This window comes from Girardinichthys multiradiatus, chromosome Y (genome assembly GCF_021462225.1).
Source record: "Girardinichthys multiradiatus isolate DD_20200921_A chromosome Y, DD_fGirMul_XY1, whole genome shotgun sequence".
Lineage (NCBI taxonomy): Eukaryota > Metazoa > Chordata > Actinopteri > Cyprinodontiformes > Goodeidae > Girardinichthys > Girardinichthys multiradiatus.
Genome location: NC_061818.1, coordinates 36,846,780 through 36,867,717, shown reverse-complemented (window position 1 = coordinate 36,867,717; position 20,938 = coordinate 36,846,780). Strand labels below are relative to the sequence as shown.

Below are 20,938 nucleotides of genomic sequence, written 5' to 3'. Positions count from 1 at the left end.
TTGACTTGTTTGTACTCGGACTGGCTCGTTTATATTATACACTTATACACTAAGACAGTCAGTCAGTCATTTTCTACCGCTTATTCCATAGTGGGTCGCGGGGGCGCTGGTGCCTATCTCCAGCAGTCTATGGGCGAGAGGCGGGGTACACCCTGGACAGGACGCCAGTCCATCGCAGGGCAGCACTAAGACATTCAAATAAATCTCAAACATCAAAGTGTGACAACCAATAAGTCAAGCTCGTTATAGCTGGGAATTAAAATTTCTAAGCTGTAAGGTCTGCTGGATTTGACATAAACCAGACAGTCCAAAGAAATGACTAACATGTGAAAGTACTGTAACTTTAGCCTGGGAGTGTCCTGAGGAGCTGTTCTCCTGTGTGATGTGAATACGGACTCTTTGAGCTGAGTCAGTACTTAGTAGAACCAGCTTTCTCTGCTTTTCTAACTGTTGTTCCTTTTGTTTATGTCTCCACCGGTTTAGCACATCTAAAGACCAACATTTTTGCCCATCCTTCTTTAAAAAAACCACGCTCAGTCCTGCTGGATGAAGAGCACAGTTAAACAGAACTTTCTAAGTCAGCTGGTTCACCCAGATATCTCCATCCATCTTCCCATCAACTGACCTGCTGCTGAGGAGAAGCACCCACCCTCCTGTTGGCAGCAATCAAATGTTAATAAAATATTCTCGTGTATCACTTCACTGATTCATGTTTGTGTCGTTTCGGTCGACTCATTTACAAAGAATGATATGAACACTGGCAGAAATGAAGCCTAATTATAAAGTTTAAGGTTTATACAGACATGTTTATAGCACTATTTAAATCATTTTTATACTCAACCACACATTTATTTAAATTAAGAATAAACTAAAAACTTCCAGCTGTCTGAGGCGTCTTCACAGTGCTCTCAATTTCTCTTCAACTATGAATTTCCGTCCTTTGCTGAAATCTGCCAGTAAATCACTTGTTTTCTTTTCTCACAGTTTTCATATGTTTCCTGCTGTAGTTAAATTAGGACCTCGATTTTAACGCGGCAGTTCCCAACAAATCAAGCATTCATGTTTTGTCAGTGAAACATCTGCAACCCTGAGATACCATGCTGTCAGTGTTTATATTGCAGTGATCGGCGAGGACACCCGCTCTCTATCTCGCAGCTCTTTCCTGGCGGTGAGTTTTTGTTTCCATTCTGTAATTGTGTTTGCTGTGGGGAATATGCTCAATGAAAACAGAATGTTGTATTAATGCAGTCAAGTTTCCTGCTTCACATGTGAACGACACTCTGGTTTCCCAAGTCAAAAAGGATGTGAAGCATGTTGATGAAAGGGGTTATGCTGTGTATGTTTGTATGTGGGAATTAACCTTTGTCAGATAGAAGACAGACTGCTGGAAGGTAAACATGATGACCTCCTCCAGGACTGTCATGGCCTCCTCGCAGGCTGTCCGAGTGGATGACATCTCCGACTCCAGTAGATCTAACGAAAACGTGAAAAAATGGTTTTTATAATCTTCATACAGTGCAGGTTAGATTTAGCTTTAAAAACAACAAACATGATCTCCACCTTCATCCAAGCTATCCTGTCTCCAGGGGAGCAGCTGAGGGACCTCATGCTGGATGAAGTGCAGCAGTTCGATGGAGTTGGCCATCCACAGCACCAATGGCTGCAGACCTGGGATCAGTTCCTCCATGCTGAGCGGCCGAAGCTGCTCGGGCTGTCCATCACTGGAGTTCCTGACAGGAAAGCAGTCAGGAATCACAGCTAAAACTCGTCTACATGTGATATATATCAGATTAGTAATTTAACAAGAGACTGAATGTTTTTAAGCTTCATTGAACTAAACCAACGGGCTGCACGGTGGCTTAGTTGGTAGCACTGTTGCCTTGCAGCAAGAAGGTCCTGGGTTCGATTCCCGACCGGGGGTCTTTCTGCATGGAGTTTTCATGTTCTCCCCGTGCATGCGTGGGTTCTCACCGGGTACTCCGGCTTCCTCCCACAGTCCAAAGACATGCCTGTTAGGTTAATTGGTCTCTCTAAATTGCCCTTAGGTGTATGAATGAGTGTGTGCTTGGTTGTTTGTTGCCCTGCGATGGACTGGCGACCTGTCCAGGGTGTACCCCGCCTCTCGCCCATAGACTGCTGGAGATAGGCACCAGCTCCCCTGTGACCCACTGTGGAATAGGCGGTAGAAAATGACTGACTGAACTAAACCAGTCAGATGTTTCCCTCTGATGTTATTCACCTGCCAGCTGAATGTTTTTCAGATTTACAACCACCGGTCTCGTATTAATACTGTCTGCATGTTTATACTGTATTCAAGCTGCCTGGTTGTCTGTTGTAATAACAGTTCAACCTTCAAGGTTTTCTGAGAATCTTTGGTTGAGAAGTCTTGAATAAATGTAGGGTTTACAATCAGAATTATTACAAATATAACTGTGCAGGGTACATCCCCAACTTCACCAGGCAGATTGGAAAAGCTCTATATAGAAAACAATATAGAAACCTTTGGACAAATATGCACCAAGAAATCCATTTGTGAATTAAATGATTTTTAGCTTGATCGTTTCTGACAACTGACTGGCCTGTCAGAAACCATCAAAAATCCAAATTCTTTTCTAATTAGTGAACCCACCATACATAAATGTACCAAATCGCAGTAACAAGAACACTCATTGATGTGGATTCTGTTACTGAGGTAAGAAGACTTGGTTATTTTCTGTATAAACAAGATGTTTTAAACTAAAGTCAGCAAAAGCTCAAAAGGTGTAAAAATGTTTTTAAAAGAAAACTGTATTTTGCATCTCTGCAGTTTATTCAGGCTGAGACAGAAAGAGAGAAACTCTCAACAGATAACAGGAAGGCTGAGCAGAGTACAGCAAAGTTACTCTGGTTAAACCTCCAACCTGTTTGTTGTGAAATATGTTAGTGCAAGCTTTTGGAAATCCATCCAATCATCCATTTTCTATACCCGCTTCTTCTGTACAGGGTTGCAGGGGAGCTGCTACCCATCTCCAGCGGACTACAGGCGAGAGGCAGAGGACATTCATCTCCTCCAACAATGGTATTACAGGCGACAGTGAGAAGGAAGATAGAGACTTGATTGCGGTGTGACAGTAATTAGCTCCAGCTCAACACAGGGAAAACCAAACAGCTGGTGGTGGACTTTAGACGTAGCAAGAGGCCTCACACCTCTGTTGTAATAAGGGGTGAAGGAGTTGAAGTGGTAGAAACCCACATGTACCTAGGGGTGCAACTTATTAATAAATTGGACTAGACAGACAATACTGAGAGCTACAGGAAAGGACAGAGCGGGCTGTTCTTCCTGAGGAGGCTCAGGTCCTTCAATGTGTGCACCTAGCTGCTGTGGATGTTCTACCAGTCTGCAGTAGCCAGTGTTATTCTCTTTGCTGTGGTGTGCTGGGGAGGTGGCATTGGTTCTTGTGGCGCCAATAAACTGGGTAAGCTGGTGAGAAAGTCCAGCTCGGTGGTGAGGATATAACTGTACAGTGTTGCCGCAGTGACTGAGAAGAGGATGAGAGGGAAGTTAAAGGCAATCATGGACAACTCCTCTCATCCTCTCTATGCTGAGCTGAGGCAGCTTCGGAGCTCCTTCAACCATAGACTCATCCAGTCATGAGCCTTAAAGCGCTTTGGTATGGAAGCAAATCGTTACCATATTTCAAATGAAAAAGCATTTTCATTTTAAGAATGTGGCTGCATTGTTTGACCCATAAATGAAATTAGTAATCAATAATCCTATTTGCATTTTAATTTTCTTCTTCAAGACTGCTCATTCTTTCACTTAATTAAAATGAAAAAGATATTTGAGATTTATTTTTCAAAATGTACCCCAGCAAATAGATACCAAAATTCAATTTGAAATGTAAAATTTGAAAATGAAAAAGCATTTCCAGAAATGCTTTTTCATTTTAAGAATGTGGCTGCATTATTTGACCCATAAATGAAATTAGTAATCAATCATCCTATTTGCATTTTCTTCTTCATGACTGCACATTTTATGCCATAATCAAAAAGAAAACAAAGCAGACATTGCTTTTTAATTTTCGTGGTCTGCCCGCAAAGTCCTGCCCAGAACTCGAAAACGAAAAAGCATTCCGAGCGGCGGGTGCAGAAGAGTGACGTCAGCAGCCGCTCTTCCTCAGCTCTCTGCTGACCGAGTTACCCATCTTGTTCGGTAGGGGGCGCTGTGCATGTCTGCATTGGCTGTGGCAGTTCCGCCACAGCTTGCTGCAGGGTGGCAGGGGACTCCACGAGGATGCCAGAAGGTGCCAGACCGGCCATAAATGCGGTTGCTGCTGTTTTTGTGGAAGCTAATGCTGATTATTGGAAAACGGGATGTCGTTGTTATAGCCTGTTACCTTTAAATTATGATTTCATTATTGATTATTATTTAATAAACAGCTTTAGACCCATAACATAAGGTGATTGTATTTACTTGACATGGAAAATAAATAGCACTATGTGTATGTGTGACGTGTTGAAAGGATGATGAAGATTTATTGCACAAACAGCTGGTTTATTATAGAACGAGCGGCTATTCTGAATTGTCACTCACAGAAAATTATAAATAAATGCTTAAAAACACGCTGGATGTCCCAGGCCATAATTCAATTAAATTCAAAAATACTTTATTAATCCCAAAGGGAAATTAAATGTTGTTATAGCTCACATTATGAAGGTTTCCTCAAAGAACCGTTGTAGATGCTGATGGCTGTGGGCAGGAAGGATCTCCTGTAGCGCTCCGTCTTACAGCAGATCTGAAGAAGCCTCTGACTGAAGACACTCTGTTGTTGTAGGACAGTCTGATGAAGAGGATGCTCAGGGCTTCCTCTTCTTAAGGCTGCCACAGCCTGCCACTGCCACAAATTGAGCTCGGTCCTGCTGCAATTCAATCAATTTCTCGGCACGTTTTCAATGTAATGCAATGCAGACGTGCACAGCGCCCCCTACCGAACAAGATGGGTAGCTCGGTCAGCAGAGAGCTGAGGAAGAGCGGCTGCTGACGTCACTCTGTTGCGCCCGCCGCTCGGAATGCTTTTTTGTTTTCGAGTTCTGGGCAGTACTTTGCGGGCAGACCACGAAAACGAAAAAGCAATATCTGCTTTTTCTTTTTGATTATGGCATAAAATGTGCAGTCATGAAGAAGAAAATGCAAATAGGATGATTGATTACTAATTTTATTTATGGGTCAAACAATGCAGCCACATTCTTAAAATGAAAAAGCATTTCTGAAAATGCTTTTTCATTTGAAATATGGTAACGATTTGCTTCCATACTTTGGAGGCTATTTGTACCATCAGCCGTCAGGTTCCACAACACTACAGCACCAACTGAAAAAGACTATCCCTGATTTTATATTAATGTTATATATTTTTTTCCCCTGCCGTGTTAACAGAAATTTCCCCTTTGGGGGATTAATAAAGCTCTCTGTCTGTGTCTCTGTGTGTCTGTCTGTCAGCCAGTCTGTCTATCTATCTCTAGGGCAACACAGAGACACAACGCCATGCACACACCCATTCATACCTAAGTGCAATTTAGAGAGACCAATTAACCTACATCTGCAAACTTTGTATAAAAGTACCACAAAAACTAACGGCTGTAACTGCAGTGAAACGTGTTTCCACAATGTATTCTCAGATGGTCTGAATAAAAATGCAAGCCACACTTATAAGATTTCTATTAATAAAACACTTGAAAGCCATGTGTCATTTTCTTGTCACTTCATAATTACTCATTACTTTGTGTTGGTCCATCACCTGAAATCCCAACAAAATACACTAAACCCTGTGGTTAGGGTTAGTATCCCTGAAGCCTGGTGGCACTTAAAGTGTCAGCTGTCGTTAAAGACAGCAGGCAAATGTCTGGCATTTCTGAGAACCTTTCAAAAACACTTTGTGGACTCACGATTCTGGTTGGATGGCAGCAAGTTTCTTTGTCTTCTCCTGAAAAGTTACAACACATGAATAATTAATAATTCTAGAAAACACACAGTTGATTTTAGAAATTACATGTTATTTGAGTTTTTATCTGCGAAACCACCTTTCTTACCCAGGTAATCAGCTGGATCTGACTGGCAATCCTGAGCAGCAGCTGTCTGAAGTGTGTTAACTCAAAAGTGAAGGCTGAGCGCTGGATGCAAAGGATCATTAGGAAAGCAGGAGCTAGTTTCGGTCCATTCTCACTTGGATCAACCGTGTCCAGGATCTCCTGCAGGACTCTTTCTTCTTGCTCCAGCTCATAGCTTAGCGAAGCCTCTGTGCCTTCCAGGTCTCTCCAAGAAGGAGCTAATGGCTTCCTTTGGAACTTTTTGATGGTGTCGGAGGAGCCGCATGATAAACAAGAGCTCTTACTGTCAGAGCTTGGGCAGAGTCTGGTAATCCAAAGTGGCGTATGAGAAGACCCCGACACACTGGTAGGATCCTTGAACATAAACAGGTAATGTTTTCCCAAACCAATCAAATCTCCAGGATTGAGTTCTACTTCCTCATTCAGAAAGTAACCATTTCTGGTAACAGGAGCACCATGGAGGGGCTTCAGCATTGTCAAAGTCTTTTTGGGCTTTCCTGAGGATGTCTGGGTGTTAGAGTCAATGCGTCGGATGCAGCAGTGCTGCGGCAACACATCAGGAGCAAAGAGAAGGATGTCCACCTTCAACCTCTCCTCGTCCTCTCCATTACAGTGCTCCCTGCAGCATCCAAAGATGGTTGTGGTCCCGCTCATCAGGTAGATGACAAAATCCTAAAAAATAATAATATCAAACAATGACTTTTATAATATGCAAAATCATGTTGTATCTATGACATTCTTATTTTGAAGTACAAAAGGAAGTAGTTCTTGAGCTGCCCTTTTGTGTTGACAGTTTCAGCTAATAAACAGTTCATCATGTTGAGTGACACTTTTAATTCATTTTTGTCATCATGTTGGGTACTCTGCAGGAACTAAGAAATTGGTGACAGACAAGATAAACTGGTTTGCAGCAGGAGGAAAACCATGCATAGTATCTGCTAACAATGTTAATCTCACAATCTGCTTTGTAGCTTCTTAATGGTGGAAGTAAAAGGAGAATTATTTCACACTTTTTAAATGAGCCTGGACAGCATTTCATCATCTTTAGTTCAAAATCTAAGATACCGATCGAATCTGGACTTGATAATTCTGCACCGAAATTATTCTTTAGAAAATCCTTTATTCTGGTAACACAAAAAAGCAGCATTTTCAAAGTTTGTTTGGCCATTGGACCAACTTAGAGGAGCATAAAATCTGTAATTAATGGGCAAGTCGAACCTGTTCGACTGATTCATGCTCACAGATTCTATAAAAAACACAGTTCATGACTTGTGAAATCTAGACTATAATTTTGTATGCAGTTTCTACTTTTCAAAAAATGATGCTAACATCTCCATGCGTCTCAAACGGAACCTAAGTCGACTTGTTGTAGATCTACCATCTGTGAATATTTCTGCTACATCTGCAGCAAACTGTGCAGTCGGAGCCAAATGATCAATAAGGCCTATCAAAACATGGAGCAAACATGCGAACACTAGCCTAGCGCTAACGTAAAAGACATGAGCATATTTAAGACTGTAGCTTTATGCGACGAGTCAGAAAGAAATTATGAACCTATGTATGTATTAAGTGACGTGTTGTTAGAACATTACAGCAGCTTTCTTAACAAAGTTAACCTGTGTTAACGATGAAGAGCCGACGCATACTCCTAAATGTTCAGTACTGGGGACAAAAACACCCGAAAGGAAAAGCCCTATAAAAAAGTTTTGGGTTTCCATTAAAGACCCTGAATTAAACACCAAGTACAAAACAAAGGTCATACCACATTAAAGTAAATACTGATTATTTGGTTAAAATAAACACAATAAAGTCAGTGATATTTCCTTTTCTCATCATTTCAGTAATTAAAATACCATTAAGTTGGAAACCATCGTAGATTTAAACATGATGTTGGTCACCATTATTGACTGCTAATCCACCGTACTTTACGCACACTGTAAATCTGTCAGTGTGTGACGTGGGATCGATTCCCTTGTGTAACAGTCTGGAAGTCAACCAGCGGTGTGCACAGAAACAGCAACAGGTTAAGCTGGTAACAGTACGACCTGAACTGGCAGCACGAGGCCAGACAAGAGTAGAAGAGCTTACAGGTGAGATGTTGCTGATATCTCTGACCTCAGGGTCACCACTGTAAGACTATTAGTAAGGTGATGACAGTTTATCATTGGTGCTGGTTAAAGTCGAGCAGTTAATGTGTAACATCTTTAACACAAAAGGCCAATGGAGAAGTTTCAAATCAAATGATGAAGCACTTTTAGTTGAAATTAGTTTTTTGCATTCAGTTTGTCAAGAATATCTATTTTAATGGATTAAGTGGGATTTTTGTTCTATTCTGCCATGCACTGCTTAATAGATACTGATTTAGGTCCAGTAAATCTCCACAGGCCTTCCATCATTTCAGGCAGGGATTAAAATAGTAGTCAGCTGAAAACCTAGCTACTTTTTTCTTCCTTTAGTCAGCCTGTGACAACACATCATTAATAACAACGCTAAACAGCAGTTTTCGGTTCCTGTTTCATGTCAACTGACAAAACACAGACAAGCCTTGTTTCTTTGTCTTGGCACTGCTTTTGACCTCCAGTCAGAAGAAAGGACCAGGCCAGCCTCAGCTCTCAGCAAGCCACAGAGCTTCTAGTATCCTGCACAGTCAGCAATCTCCTCCAGCAGCAGGGATAAACACATTGCAAAAAAACCCAAAACATCCTGGTACTGGGAGTGAGCCCCCCTCTCTGGTTTGTAATGTAGGAAAGTGGCTTGAGTCGACCAGTTAGGGCAAGGAAACAACGTTCTAACACTGGTGAGGTATCCAAGTATGTTGGTTGCAGTTTGTGGTCACGGTCTGAGAATAGTCACATTTTGCCAAACATTCTGGAGGGTTTCTTTATTGTACTCATGTGGGGACAAAATGACTGACTAGTTATTCTGTAGGGAATACTGAGATCTCCTGGTCTATTTACTCCTCCTGAGAAATCCATTCTGAGAGGCAGAAGTCCCAGTCTTCTTTCAACACAGGTAACCAGAGTCTGACTCTGAGGCTCAGGGATTAGCAGATGTTAATCCAACACTCTAATGCACTTGTTTCCACCTTGTTGTCACTGTGAAGCTTGGCTTGTCAGCAGTGATTTACTAAAGTCGCAGCTTAGATCGCTGCGTTCTTCTGGGCAACTAACTTTCAGCGTGCAGAGTTAGACACAAGATAAATTATAACGCAACACGTCCTTTCATCATTCAAACACCAGATATACTCTACTGCAGAAAGTAGTCGTTATCAGACTTAGACAATGCTCCTTCAGGATTCTACATTCACATTCAGAGATTTGTGGTATGCCACTAGAGTCTGGATATATGACCAATGTCTTCAGCACAAATGACTTCTTGTGAGGCCATCTTAATTGAAAAACTGTGCTTTTAAACCTTTATGTCATGTTGAAAACATAAAAACTCATTTTCCTAGTCATGCATAGAGAAATCAGCCGGTGAATACAATCAGATGACTTGCCTGGTCCTGACCTTTAACTGGCAAATCAAAAACTCAAAAATCAGATCTTTTTACAGTTAGTGAACGCACCACATCTGAGTGATACCGGGTTGCACTAAACAATTCTCGGCAGGTTTTTACTGCAGGAAGAAGACATAAAGTCAGGTTTTTTAGGATCAGTTAGTGGTTTAAAAAGGATGTCAGAGGAAGCAGAAAACCTTTAGCAGTCTGTAAAAGCACATCAGTTCATACCCATCATGTTTAGTCAAAGTGACAAACTGACCCGGAGCTAGAGATGGGCGATTCGGACTTAAAATCTTAGCAGTTTTTTATGGTATTTATTTCAATAAAAGATTAAAGCTTGTTTGTCATGAAAGTATTTTAAAATTCACAATACATCTGTTAATGCTCATAGCTCCCTGATACAAACCCTACACTAAATGTATGACTGAAACATTATCAGACAACAGTTGGAAAATAGTCTTTGGGTTATTTGGATCTTCATGGAACCTGCTGGATTTGTAAATGTTGGCAGCTTTTCAGGAGTCTTAGTGTTAAGATGAGGGTCTGCGTCCTCTAGGAGATACACACAGAGTTAGCTTAAATCATCGTTTTGTTTTACGTCACCTCTCTAACACATGCTGGGGCATTTACTCTGATAACAGTTTTATTAATTAATGACATCTGATGGCAGGAAGGCTAGGAAGAAATGTTATGAACAATTTTAATAATACTTCTTAAAGAGAAATCAGAAATCTGGCACTAATCTCTAATCTCTAGCATTTTGTGTTTTTTCATGTGCTTCCTTATAAAATGAATCCACCTAAGATGAATTCAAAATCATCCTAAATACCCAGACTTTTTTAATGCTTGTTGATGGTCATCATTAGAGCTGCGAGAGACAGTTAATCTCATATTTTATGAAAACACAAGTTTTGGACAACAAGCTAAGTAATATGTCGGAATATTAATATAAAGGATGGTCTATTCTCTGCTGCTTTGGGTCCAGATAAACATTTCACTTAAAAAGAGAATTTAAACATTGATTGAAAAGTATGATGGCGCCGCAGATGGTCGCCTCGGCGTGTTGGTGCTCATTGTTTTGTTTTGTTTTTTGCTTTAAAACGGTCTTCTGTGATGGTACCCGGAGCTCTCTCACCAGAGAAGAACTCATGAACATCAGGGCTTCTACACCAGAGGAGTTATTTCCAACTTTTCTACCTACTGCTCTGGAATTTTTAGACATTCTGGTCAAAGGTGCGCTCACCTTTGTTCACGCAGTGAAACGCCGGAAGAGAGGGAAACGGGCTGGGGTGCTGGTACGACTTCGCCAGCGTGGACTACGAACACCGTTACCTGGAATATTTCTCTCTAACGTGCGCTCACTTCCCAACAAAGTTGACGAACTACAACTGCTGTTGGGGAAAAACAGGGACTTTTATTCATCGGCAGTTTTGTGCTTCACGGAGACGTGGCTGTGTGGATTAATACCAGACTCTGCGCTGCAGCTGGCAGGATTCCAGCTCTACAGAGCGGACAGAGACACGGAACTCTCCGGCAAAGCGAAAGGTGGAGGAATCTGTTTTTACCTCAACAGTGGTTGGTGCAACGACGTGACAGTGATTCAGCAGCACTGTTCTCCAGACCTGGAAGCCTTCATCATAAACTGTAAGCCTTTCTATTCCCCCCGTGAGTTCGCTTCGTTCATCCTGGTCGGTGTTTACATCCCACCTGCTAACGTGCAGGTCGCACAGCGCATGCTCACCGACCAGATACTGAGTGTGGAGCGGACCAACCCGGACTCCTTAGTAATCGTCGTTGGCGACTTTAACAAAGGTAATCTGACCCACGAACTCCCCAAATATAGACAGTTTATAAAATGTCCGATCAGAGAGGACAACATTCTGGATCACTGTTACACCACCATCACGCCGTCCCACGTGCTGCACTGGGCCAATCCGACCACATCATGGTCCACCTGATTCCTGCATACAGGCAGAAACTAAAGCTCTGCAAACCTGTGGTGAGGACGACAAGGAAGTGGAGCAGTGAGGCTGTGGAGAATCTCCAGGCGTGTTTAGGCTGTACAGACTGGGATGTGTTCAGGACTACTACCAACAGTCTGGACGAGTACACAGAGGCTGTGACTTCCTACATCAGCTTCTGTGAGGACAGCTGTGTACCATCATGCACCAGGGTGAGTTACAACAACGACAAACCCTGGTTCAAAGCTAAACTCAGAAGGTTAAGACTGGATAAGGAAGAGGCCTTCAGGAGTGGGGACAAAGACATATACAGAGAGGCAAAGTACAAGTTTGGCAAGGCAGTGAAAGAGGCCAAACGACTGTACTCTGAGAAGCTCCAAAACCAGTTCTCAGCCAACCACTCTGCGTCTGTCTGGAAAGGGCTCAAGCAAATCACCAACTACAAGCCGAAAGCCCCCCACTCCATCAACGACCGACGCCTCGCCAACGACCTGAACGAGTTCTACTGCCGCTTTGAAAGACAAAGGGACAGTCCTGCAACCATCTCCCACGACGCCCCCCAACAGCTGCAGCCACAATCCACCACCCCCATCTCTCCAACCTCAAGAGGGGCCTTGGCACCTCCAACCCCCACCCTGAAGTTCCCCCCCCACCAGCCCCCTACCCACGCCGAGGACGGCTCTTTCCATCCAGGAGAGGGACGTAAACAAACTCTTCAGGAGACAGAACCCCCGGAAAGCTGCTGGTCCGGATTCTGTCTCACCAGCCAGCCTGAAGCACTGCGCTGATCAGCTGTCTCCAGTCTTCACAGACATTTTTAACACCTCACTGGAGACATGTCATGTGCCAGCCTGCTTCAAGTCCTCCACCATCGTCTCTGTTCCCAAGACGCCAAGGACCACAGGTCTTAATGACTTCAGACCCGTCGCCCTGACCTCTGTGGTGATGAAGTCCTTTGAGCGCCTTGTGCTCTCACACCTAAAAGACATCACCGACCCCCTCCTGGACCCCCTGCAGTTTGCCTACAGAGCCAACAGGTCTGTAGATGATGCAGTCAACCTAGCCCTTCACTTCATCCTCCGGCACCTGGACTCCACAGGAACCTATGCCAGGATCCTGTTTGTGGATTTCAGCTCTGCCTTCAACACCATCGTCCCAGTTCTGCTCCAGGAGAAACTCTCCCAGCTGAGTGTGCCCGACTCCACCTGCAGGTGGATCACTGACTTCCTGTCTGACAGGAAGCAGCGCGTGAGGCTGGGGAAGCACGTCTCTGACTCCCTGACCATCAGCACCGGTTCCCCCCAAGGCTGTGTTCTCTCTCCTCTGCTCTTCTCCCTGTACACCAACAGCTGCACCTCCAGTCACCAGTCTGTCAAGCTTCTGAAGTTTGCGGACGACACCACCCTGATCGGACTCATCTCTGATGGTGACGAGTCCGCGTACAGATGGGAGGTGGACCATCTGTTGGACTGGTGCAGCCAGAACAACCTTGAGCTCAACGCTCTAAAGACAGTGGAGATGGTTGTGGACTTCAGGCAGAACCCAGCCCCACCTGCCCCCATCACCCTCTGTGACTCCACAATTGACACTGTGGAATCTTTCCGCTTCCTGGGAACCATCATCTCCCAGGATCTCAAGTGGGAGCCAAACATCAGCTCCCTCATCAAGAAAGCCCAGCAGAGGATGTTCTTCCTGCGGCAGCTGAAGAAATTCAACCTGCCAAAGACTATGATGGTGCACTTCTACACAGCCATCCTTTGAGTCCATCCTCACCTCCTCCATCACCATCTGGTACGCCGCTGCTACAGCCAAGGATAAGGGCAGGCTGCAGCGTGTCATTCGGTCTGCTGAGAAGGTGATTGGCTGCAGTCTACTGTCGCTCCAGGAACTGTACACCTCCAGGACCCTGAAGCGAGCAGGGAAGATTCTGGCTGATCCCTCCCACCCCGGTCACAGACTCTTTGAGACTCTCCCCTCTGGCAGGAGGCTGCGGTCCATCTGGACCAAAACCTCACGCCACAAGAACAGTTTTTTCCCATCTGCCACCAGCCTGGTTAACAAAGCCCGGAAACCACACTGACTCCCCCCCCCCCCTTTTTTTTTTTGCTGACAGGACACCTGTAACCTGTAACTCTATGCGTTACATTAACGCTCAGCATGGACTGCTGCTTTACTTGCACAATGATCACCTGCACTGTTGTATTGCTCTTGCATCTTATACTGCTCTATATTTACTCTCACTCACTTAAAACTGTGCACATATATTTATATTATATTGTAGATATGTTTATACTGTTTAATTTGTACTGTATTGCACCGACTACGCCAAAACAAATTCCTTGTATGTCCAAAAACGTACTTGGCAATAAAGCTTTTCTGATTCTGATTTAGTGATCAATAACCCTCACCTGTCTGTGACTATAGCCTTGCAGTAGGAGGAAGTAAGGGAAGTCAAAGGGTGGGTGGATGGAGTACTGGGTGGTGTTGTCGTCACTACTCTCCGTCTCTTCCTTCTCCATGCCGAGCCGTAGCACGTCCTTGTCAGCCTCAGCCTCTGGGTCCTCTCTGAGCGCGCTCTGTTGGGCCCGGTTGGCATCCTTCCCCATCGCAGACAGGTCCATCTCACTCAGGCTCCTCCAGAAGCCGAGTCCATCTGTGTCCTCCCCGCAGCTGTCCACGAACAGGGAGGTCACTCTGGACCGGTTCTTCTGCAGCTTACGAGCCTGAGCATTGAGCCCTGGAATGACAAAGAGGCATCATGTTACTTTCTGTCAAAAGCGTCACCATCTAAAATATTTAAAATCAACTTTTGAATCTAAATAAGCAGCACCAAGCGCAGAGGTCGGTGCCCATTTGGTTCTGGATTGTAATCGCCACGTTGGTTGTTAAATTATTCGACTGTCTTCCATCTGTCTGCATTATGAGGGCTGCACTGTTGTGATTAGCCCTTATTTTCTTCATTGTTCTCAGACTTTTCTTTCATCTTCATATTTCTAGCGCTCTCCAAGAGCTTTAGCATCTCAAGTCCATCTGATGGGCCAAATCTATGATTAGTGTGCAGTAAGTGGAAGCACAGCACTTAGAACATGCCATCTACCAGAAAGTGCATTTTTTAAATAAAATTGCATTGATGACTATCCACACTCTGTGAACCTTTCCCCATTGTGTCACGTTAGAAACACAAACTTCAACATATATTAATTTTACGAGACGGAAAAAATAAATCTGTAATTGTGAAGATTTAGAAAAAATGATACATGGTATTCCACATTTTTTAAATCTGAAATGTGCGGCATTCAGCACCCTACTTTGTAGAACCACCTCTGGCTGCAATAACAGCAGCAAGTCTATTGCAGTATATCTCTACCAGGTTTGCACATCTAGAGATGGGGATTTTACCTCATTCCTCCTGCAAATTAACCCAATCTTAGTCAGATTAGATGGAGAGCATCTGTGAACATCAGTTTTCAGGTCTTGCCAAAGACAGTTAGATTCAGGTCTGGACTTTGACTGGGCCATTCTAACAAATGAATATGCTTTAATCCAAAACTATTCATACCCCTTGAACCATTCCACATTTGGTCACATTACAACCAAATGATGAAGAGTTTTCAACCTTCTTACAAATAAAAATCGAAGAGTGTTGCATGCATTTAATATCTCTACCAACATTGAATGGACCATTATAACACAAGTATACTTCAATCCAAACCATGTTAAGATGGTTGCCCTGCTGGAAGGTGAACATCCTTACATCTCTGGACCATTTAACTCAGCAAAATTCTTTAAAAGAGAAAAAAAAACAAATGAAGAGAACTTTTGTTTATGAAATCTTGTTTACAGTGGCCGAAATTCCCCTGAAATTGCCTTGGTAAACCAAACCGGCTCAATCATAATGCTTGACTGAACTGGCGCAGATTCAAACACAACAGAACCAGAGGAAAACAGGGTTAATGTGCAGGGAGGAAAGTGAAATGTGGCCTCGTCTATCTGATATCAACAATCGCCCCGTCGGTCTGACGTAACACAAACACTATTCAGCTTTGCTGGAGCCATTAAGCGCAGTGGAATGTCCAGACAGCCGGGCTTCACACCCGACTCTCTGCTCCTCCTATCAGTTGTGGAAATGGGTGTTTTCTACATTGTTCAGCAGTGCTCTGACAGAATGGGCTCTGTGCCCAAAAACCCCACAGAGGTAAAGGACAGATTTCCTGCACAGAGAGGGGAGAGTGATGATGAGAGAACAAGGCAGATCATATGCCTCAGAACAATGAAAACTAAAGCAGGTACATTTCTGACACGCTGGTTGGTTTGCATTTCATCTTGTGGCTATAATGAGAATTTTAAATGTCATCAGGCTGGTAGAGGGGTTCCTTATGCACAACATATCCATTGTATGAGACATTAAAACATCCACAGGAACAGTCTACAGAAGTCTGAGCAGAACTAAGATGACTGGACTAATCATCGGAGGATAATGCATATGGTAACTATAGCAACCCAGTAACATCAGTTATTATCACTCATTAGGGGCATTAACTGTTGTAACGGAGGCTTTTGGCTTCACTTTGCTGCTTTTCAAGGATTCTGTAAGAAATTTAAACCTTTCCTTATTAAATATGAGTACCTTTTTATTATCATTACCTTTTATTATTATTATTACTTATAAGCATATAATGTTAAAAAGACTACTATAAAACAATTAAAAACCCAATAAATTTACAAACAAAAAGTGCAAAACAGTTCTCACTTTGACAGGTCATCTGTACATGTGAAACCAGAACATTTCCTAGAAATTTGTCTTTTCCCAAACTAAACTCCAGCTCCATGCCAGAAGAAAATAATCTCAAGAGAGATGTTTACTACATAAAACATGTTTAAGAGCCCAATAAACAATCAGAATGAGAGTTTCAGAGCTAAATAGTGGTTGTCTGAACCCTCATGACGTCAGAGACCTGCTTACCCAGCGTTCCCAGTACTGGAGCTGAACATCCATTTAGTTCTTTTGATCCTGAGCTCTAGAACAAACTCACTGAGATGTGCAGAAACACAGGCAGAGGCAGAACAACGGGGAGAAAACGTGCCCAGATCCTTTTCAGACCTTTCCTTAATCAGGCCATGCCTATCTGTGGGTTCTCTACCAAAAATATAAAACCAACATACTGATGATAAAAATGACATGTGATAGCTGACTGACATTTAATAATAATAAATAATAATTTTAAAAAAACATTTCTTTTTAGTGACCAAGATTTTCACTTTTTAGAAAATGAAATTTGTTTTTTAATGTGTTTTGCAAACTAAATGTTATTTTTCTCATTCAGACCTGGAAAATGGTCAAATCAATTCCATACTTCTCCAGACTATTCACGACTGTACAGGAACCCTGAAATTCAAGACAAGATTCAAAAGTCAGAATGTACCAATCCCAATGCAAATGAGGCCTCCAGACTTGAGCCAAAGTCAACGAGCCTTCACAGTCCCCTGCATGCAGGCAGTGAGCTCTGATTGAGAATAACACCGCAGTAACAGCTACAGGCCCTCTTAAAAGAGCTGCTCAACTCCTTGATGATTCATGGAGGCTCTACTGGCCCTTGAAAGATAAGAGCAGCGCTTGAGTGACCCTCTCTATCCCTCATTGCAGCCTTTGTTTCCTCCTGAGCAGTCCAACATGCCTGCCATCTCCCCTTTTATAGCTGGTGATAAGCAGGACAATAATGGCAGTTAGCCGGCAATAAGAGACAAGGCTAAAGGCTTCCCATGCAGAGACAGAGTGATTGATTATCCAGAGGTAGAGATGCTGGGATCACTTAGACTCGTCACACCAACAATGGTACTACACATTATTCTGAACAATATGTGTGAAGTGGTGAGTATACCTGCTGTGATTGTGTCTCTATCCTTCAAGCTCTGCTGTTCAACAGTGGAGCACAGCTGGATCTCAAATCTTCTGAAGAAGCCTTCCTTGGGCTTCCACAAGGACTGGAGCATGAGGGGCCTCTCATTGTCACCCACCACTCTGAAGCACTCCCTCTTCCACTGATTATCAGCCCCCGTCTGACCAATCACATCACACAGCACATAGTCATTGGCGTCTTCTTTTTCCAGACAGTACCTGAACGACAAAAGCACATCTTTCAGGCAGGAGGATTGTGGTAGCGGAAGATAGTGGAAGACCTTTACTGGTTTTGAGTTTGAAGATCATAGTTAACTTTTTAAAAGCCATAATGTCTGAGCTAGAATGGTAGTAAAGCTTTTTTAATTGTAAAAACTCCTGTACAAACCTCTATGAAAGTATTCAAAGATTTTCACATTGAAAAAAACCCAGCATCTCCACAGCATGATGCGGCCACCACCGTGTTTCAAAGTTTTGGATTTCCTTCACACATTGCATTTTGCATGTATGTTGGAAAGCCAGAGGACATTGTACCTGGTCTGTAACAAAGTGCACACTGGACATGTAATGGTTGTCTTCAAACCAAGACTTCCTGGAGTTCAGTTGTTTTCTGTTGTTTTTTACTGTGTCAAAACCTAATCCCGCTTTAAACGTCTCTAGAACTTTCTCCCTGACCCGCCTGCTGTGTATCTTGGTCTTTATGATGCTGTTTGTTATCTGATGTTCTCTAACAAACCTCTGAGGCCAGAAACAGAACAGAGTTATATTCAGATTAAAGAACCCACAGGTAACATTTATTTACTAAGGAAGGTGACTTTTGTATACAATTTGGTGCACTAGATTTAATTTAAGAGTATCACACACACACCACTTATTTTTTTATTTTTATGTCAAAAAACGCATTCTTGTCTTTGCACTTTAAAATTATACTTTACATCAAAAGGTGGGAAACACAATAAACAAAAAGGACATTTCAGAGCAAATTAGATTACATGCCTCTTTTAAGACGTCTGTGTGGAACGTTGAGCACTATATGGGAAACTCTCACCTCTCTAAGGCCTCCCTCACCAGCTCCTTTGCACTGGAATGAGTGGTGGCCAACACGCTCTTGTAGTGGGTCCCTTGACAGATATCGCTACCAAAGATCTTCAGGATTCCAGGCACAGATAGCTGGCTGGAAAGCTCGGCAGGGTCATCCGCAGCCTGGAGGTCTCCGGTGAAGCTTCCGCTGCCCCTCGTCTGGCCGCGTCGGCCACCGTCCCGCAGGGTGGGGCTGTGGCCGAAAACTGTCGAAAGCCTGTTGTTGTGACGTCTGATTTTGCTCTTAGCTGGCTGCCGAACACCAACGCTCTCTGCAGTGCTGTCTGACTTGCTGGACCTGAGAGGAGACAGAGGGGGAAATAGTAAACATCTTGCAAGTGGTCTTCTCTCCGGATTGACAGACATGTTCAATAGTAGTCAACTTTCTAACTGACTATTTTGTCAAGGTATTAACTAAGAATTTGCCTTGATCAGAGGATGTTTTAATAATGTCTTCGAGTCAGATTCAACCAACAACAATTTTACAACAAAACAGCTGAAAAGGTTCACCTTCTAGATAACCTCAGAAGGTGTTTAAACAACAATAACAGACATTTAAAAACTTTAAACCCGTACAGATGCAAACATTTTTTGGATGTGGGAGGAAGCTGGAAAACCTGGAGAAAGCCACACATGATGCACAGATTGGACAAAAGAGTGTCTTCAGTCAGAGGCTTCTTCAGATGTGCTGTAAGACAGAGCTCTACAGGAGATCCTTCCTGCCCACAGCCATCAGCATCTACAACAACTCTTTGAAGAAGAGCTACTACAATATTTAACTTCCCTTTGGAATTAATAAAGTATTTTTGAATTGAATTGAACTGAACCAAACAGTGGTGAGTTTGCAATTAAAACAGAAAAAAAAACTGCGTTTAATTTGCACCACTGACCTGTCGGGGGCAGCAAAACGCCTGAGTTGCTGCTAGCCTGCTTTTAATGCCATTATAAGAAAGAGAAGAAAAACTGAGCAGTACCATCAGCAATGTGTACATTCCTGGTGTTAAGTGGATGGCAGAAAACAAAAACCTTTCTAAAGAGGAGAAAAAACAGTGGAAAAGAACTGACAATCAGATGTTACATGACTGAGTTATGCTCCTGTTTGATGAAAGCTGCCAGTCAACGTTTGTTTCAACTTAATTTTAGGCACAAAAAATTAAAAAAGGGAGGCTATCAAGGAAAACAATTCTTCAACATGCCACAAGGAGGTCAGTCAGTCATTTTCTACCGCTTATTCCATAGTGGGTCACGGGGGAGCTGGTGCCTATCTCCAGCAATCTATGGGCGAGAGGCAGGGTACACCCTGGACACGTCGCCAGTCCATCGCAGGGCAACACACAAGGAGGTGAAACACATCATTCAAGGAATTGCAGCTCCGGAGGAAACTGCTGCTATGAGGGGAATGGGCAGCCTGAAAACAGTCCAGCATGAAAAGCTGAACGTACCGTTTAGAAGTGCTCACGCCATCGGTAAAAAAGGAAGACCCTTCAGTGATTTCAAATAGATTTGCAAATAATTCATGCGTTTACCATTGAGCATTTCTCATAACCAGGGCAAATGTTAAACACAGAGAAAAATATTGGCTGGTAAAATGTTTGATTGGCTGGTTAAAAGTTTTATCCACCAGCCACAGTGGCTGATGGAGAAATTTTGTTTCCACCCCTGAGGTCACCCTACCAAATTTCCATCAAGGTACATTGGCAACTCATCCAGCAGGTAACAAACATAGAACATCTAAAGCTCTGCAGACCTCACTTGCCTCTGTTAAGGTCAGAGCTCACCATTCAACAATAAGACAGAGACTGGGCACAATTGGACCATACAGAGAGTTTCCAGGTGAAAACCACTGCTGGCCAAAAAAAACAAAAAACATTAAGGCCCGTATCACATTTGCCATCTTGATGATCACCAAGACTATAAGGAAAATATTCTTCACACTGACAAGTCCACTTTCGAACTTTGTGGAAGGTGTGTGTACAGTCACATCTGGCATGAAACTAACCCAGCATTTTAGAAAAAGAGCATCACATGGTGATGGTAGTGGCATGGTCTGCTTTCGGACTGGGACGACTCGTCACATTTGATAGAACCATGAATTCTGCTCTCGTCTAGAGGTCCACCCATCCGTTTATTTCCTTAATCTCAAGATTACTTGGGTCCTGCAGTAGGACAATGATCCAAAACACACCAGCAAGTCATTGTCTGAATTGGCTTAACAAAATAAATTATGGTTTTTTGGAGTGGCATAGTCACAGTCTGGACCTTTACTAAATCGGATACTGTGTCATTACCCTAAACGGGTCATTCATGCTCAAATTCTCTCAAATGTGGATGCTCATACTCATTTTCCACTCATCCGGGATTGGGTCTGATCCGTCTGTCGATCTCCCACTCCATTCTCCCCTCACTTGTGAACAA

At 43.2% G+C, this 20,938-nt stretch overlaps 1 protein-coding gene across 2 annotated transcripts in view; it reads right to left on the bottom strand.

Annotated features, from left to right (window-relative positions):
* The window catches only part of LOC124864484 (ras-associating and dilute domain-containing protein-like), a 39,472-nt gene that overhangs the window by 17,529 nt on the left and 1,005 nt on the right, over positions 1 to 20,938 (bottom strand). For both annotated transcript variants that reach the window (XM_047359281.1, XM_047359282.1), the window contains exons 2-8: positions 18,492 to 18,821; positions 17,427 to 17,662; positions 13,956 to 14,284; positions 6,067 to 6,756; positions 5,923 to 5,960; positions 1,561 to 1,730; positions 1,361 to 1,473 (exon numbers count right to left, since the gene is read on the bottom strand). In XM_047359281.1, the coding sequence (XP_047215237.1) occupies positions 1,361 to 1,473; positions 1,561 to 1,730; positions 5,923 to 5,960; positions 6,067 to 6,756; positions 13,956 to 14,284; positions 17,427 to 17,662; positions 18,492 to 18,821 (1,906 nt within the window). The remainder of the gene's footprint in view (positions 1 to 1,360; positions 1,474 to 1,560; positions 1,731 to 5,922; positions 5,961 to 6,066; positions 6,757 to 13,955; positions 14,285 to 17,426; positions 17,663 to 18,491; positions 18,822 to 20,938) is intronic.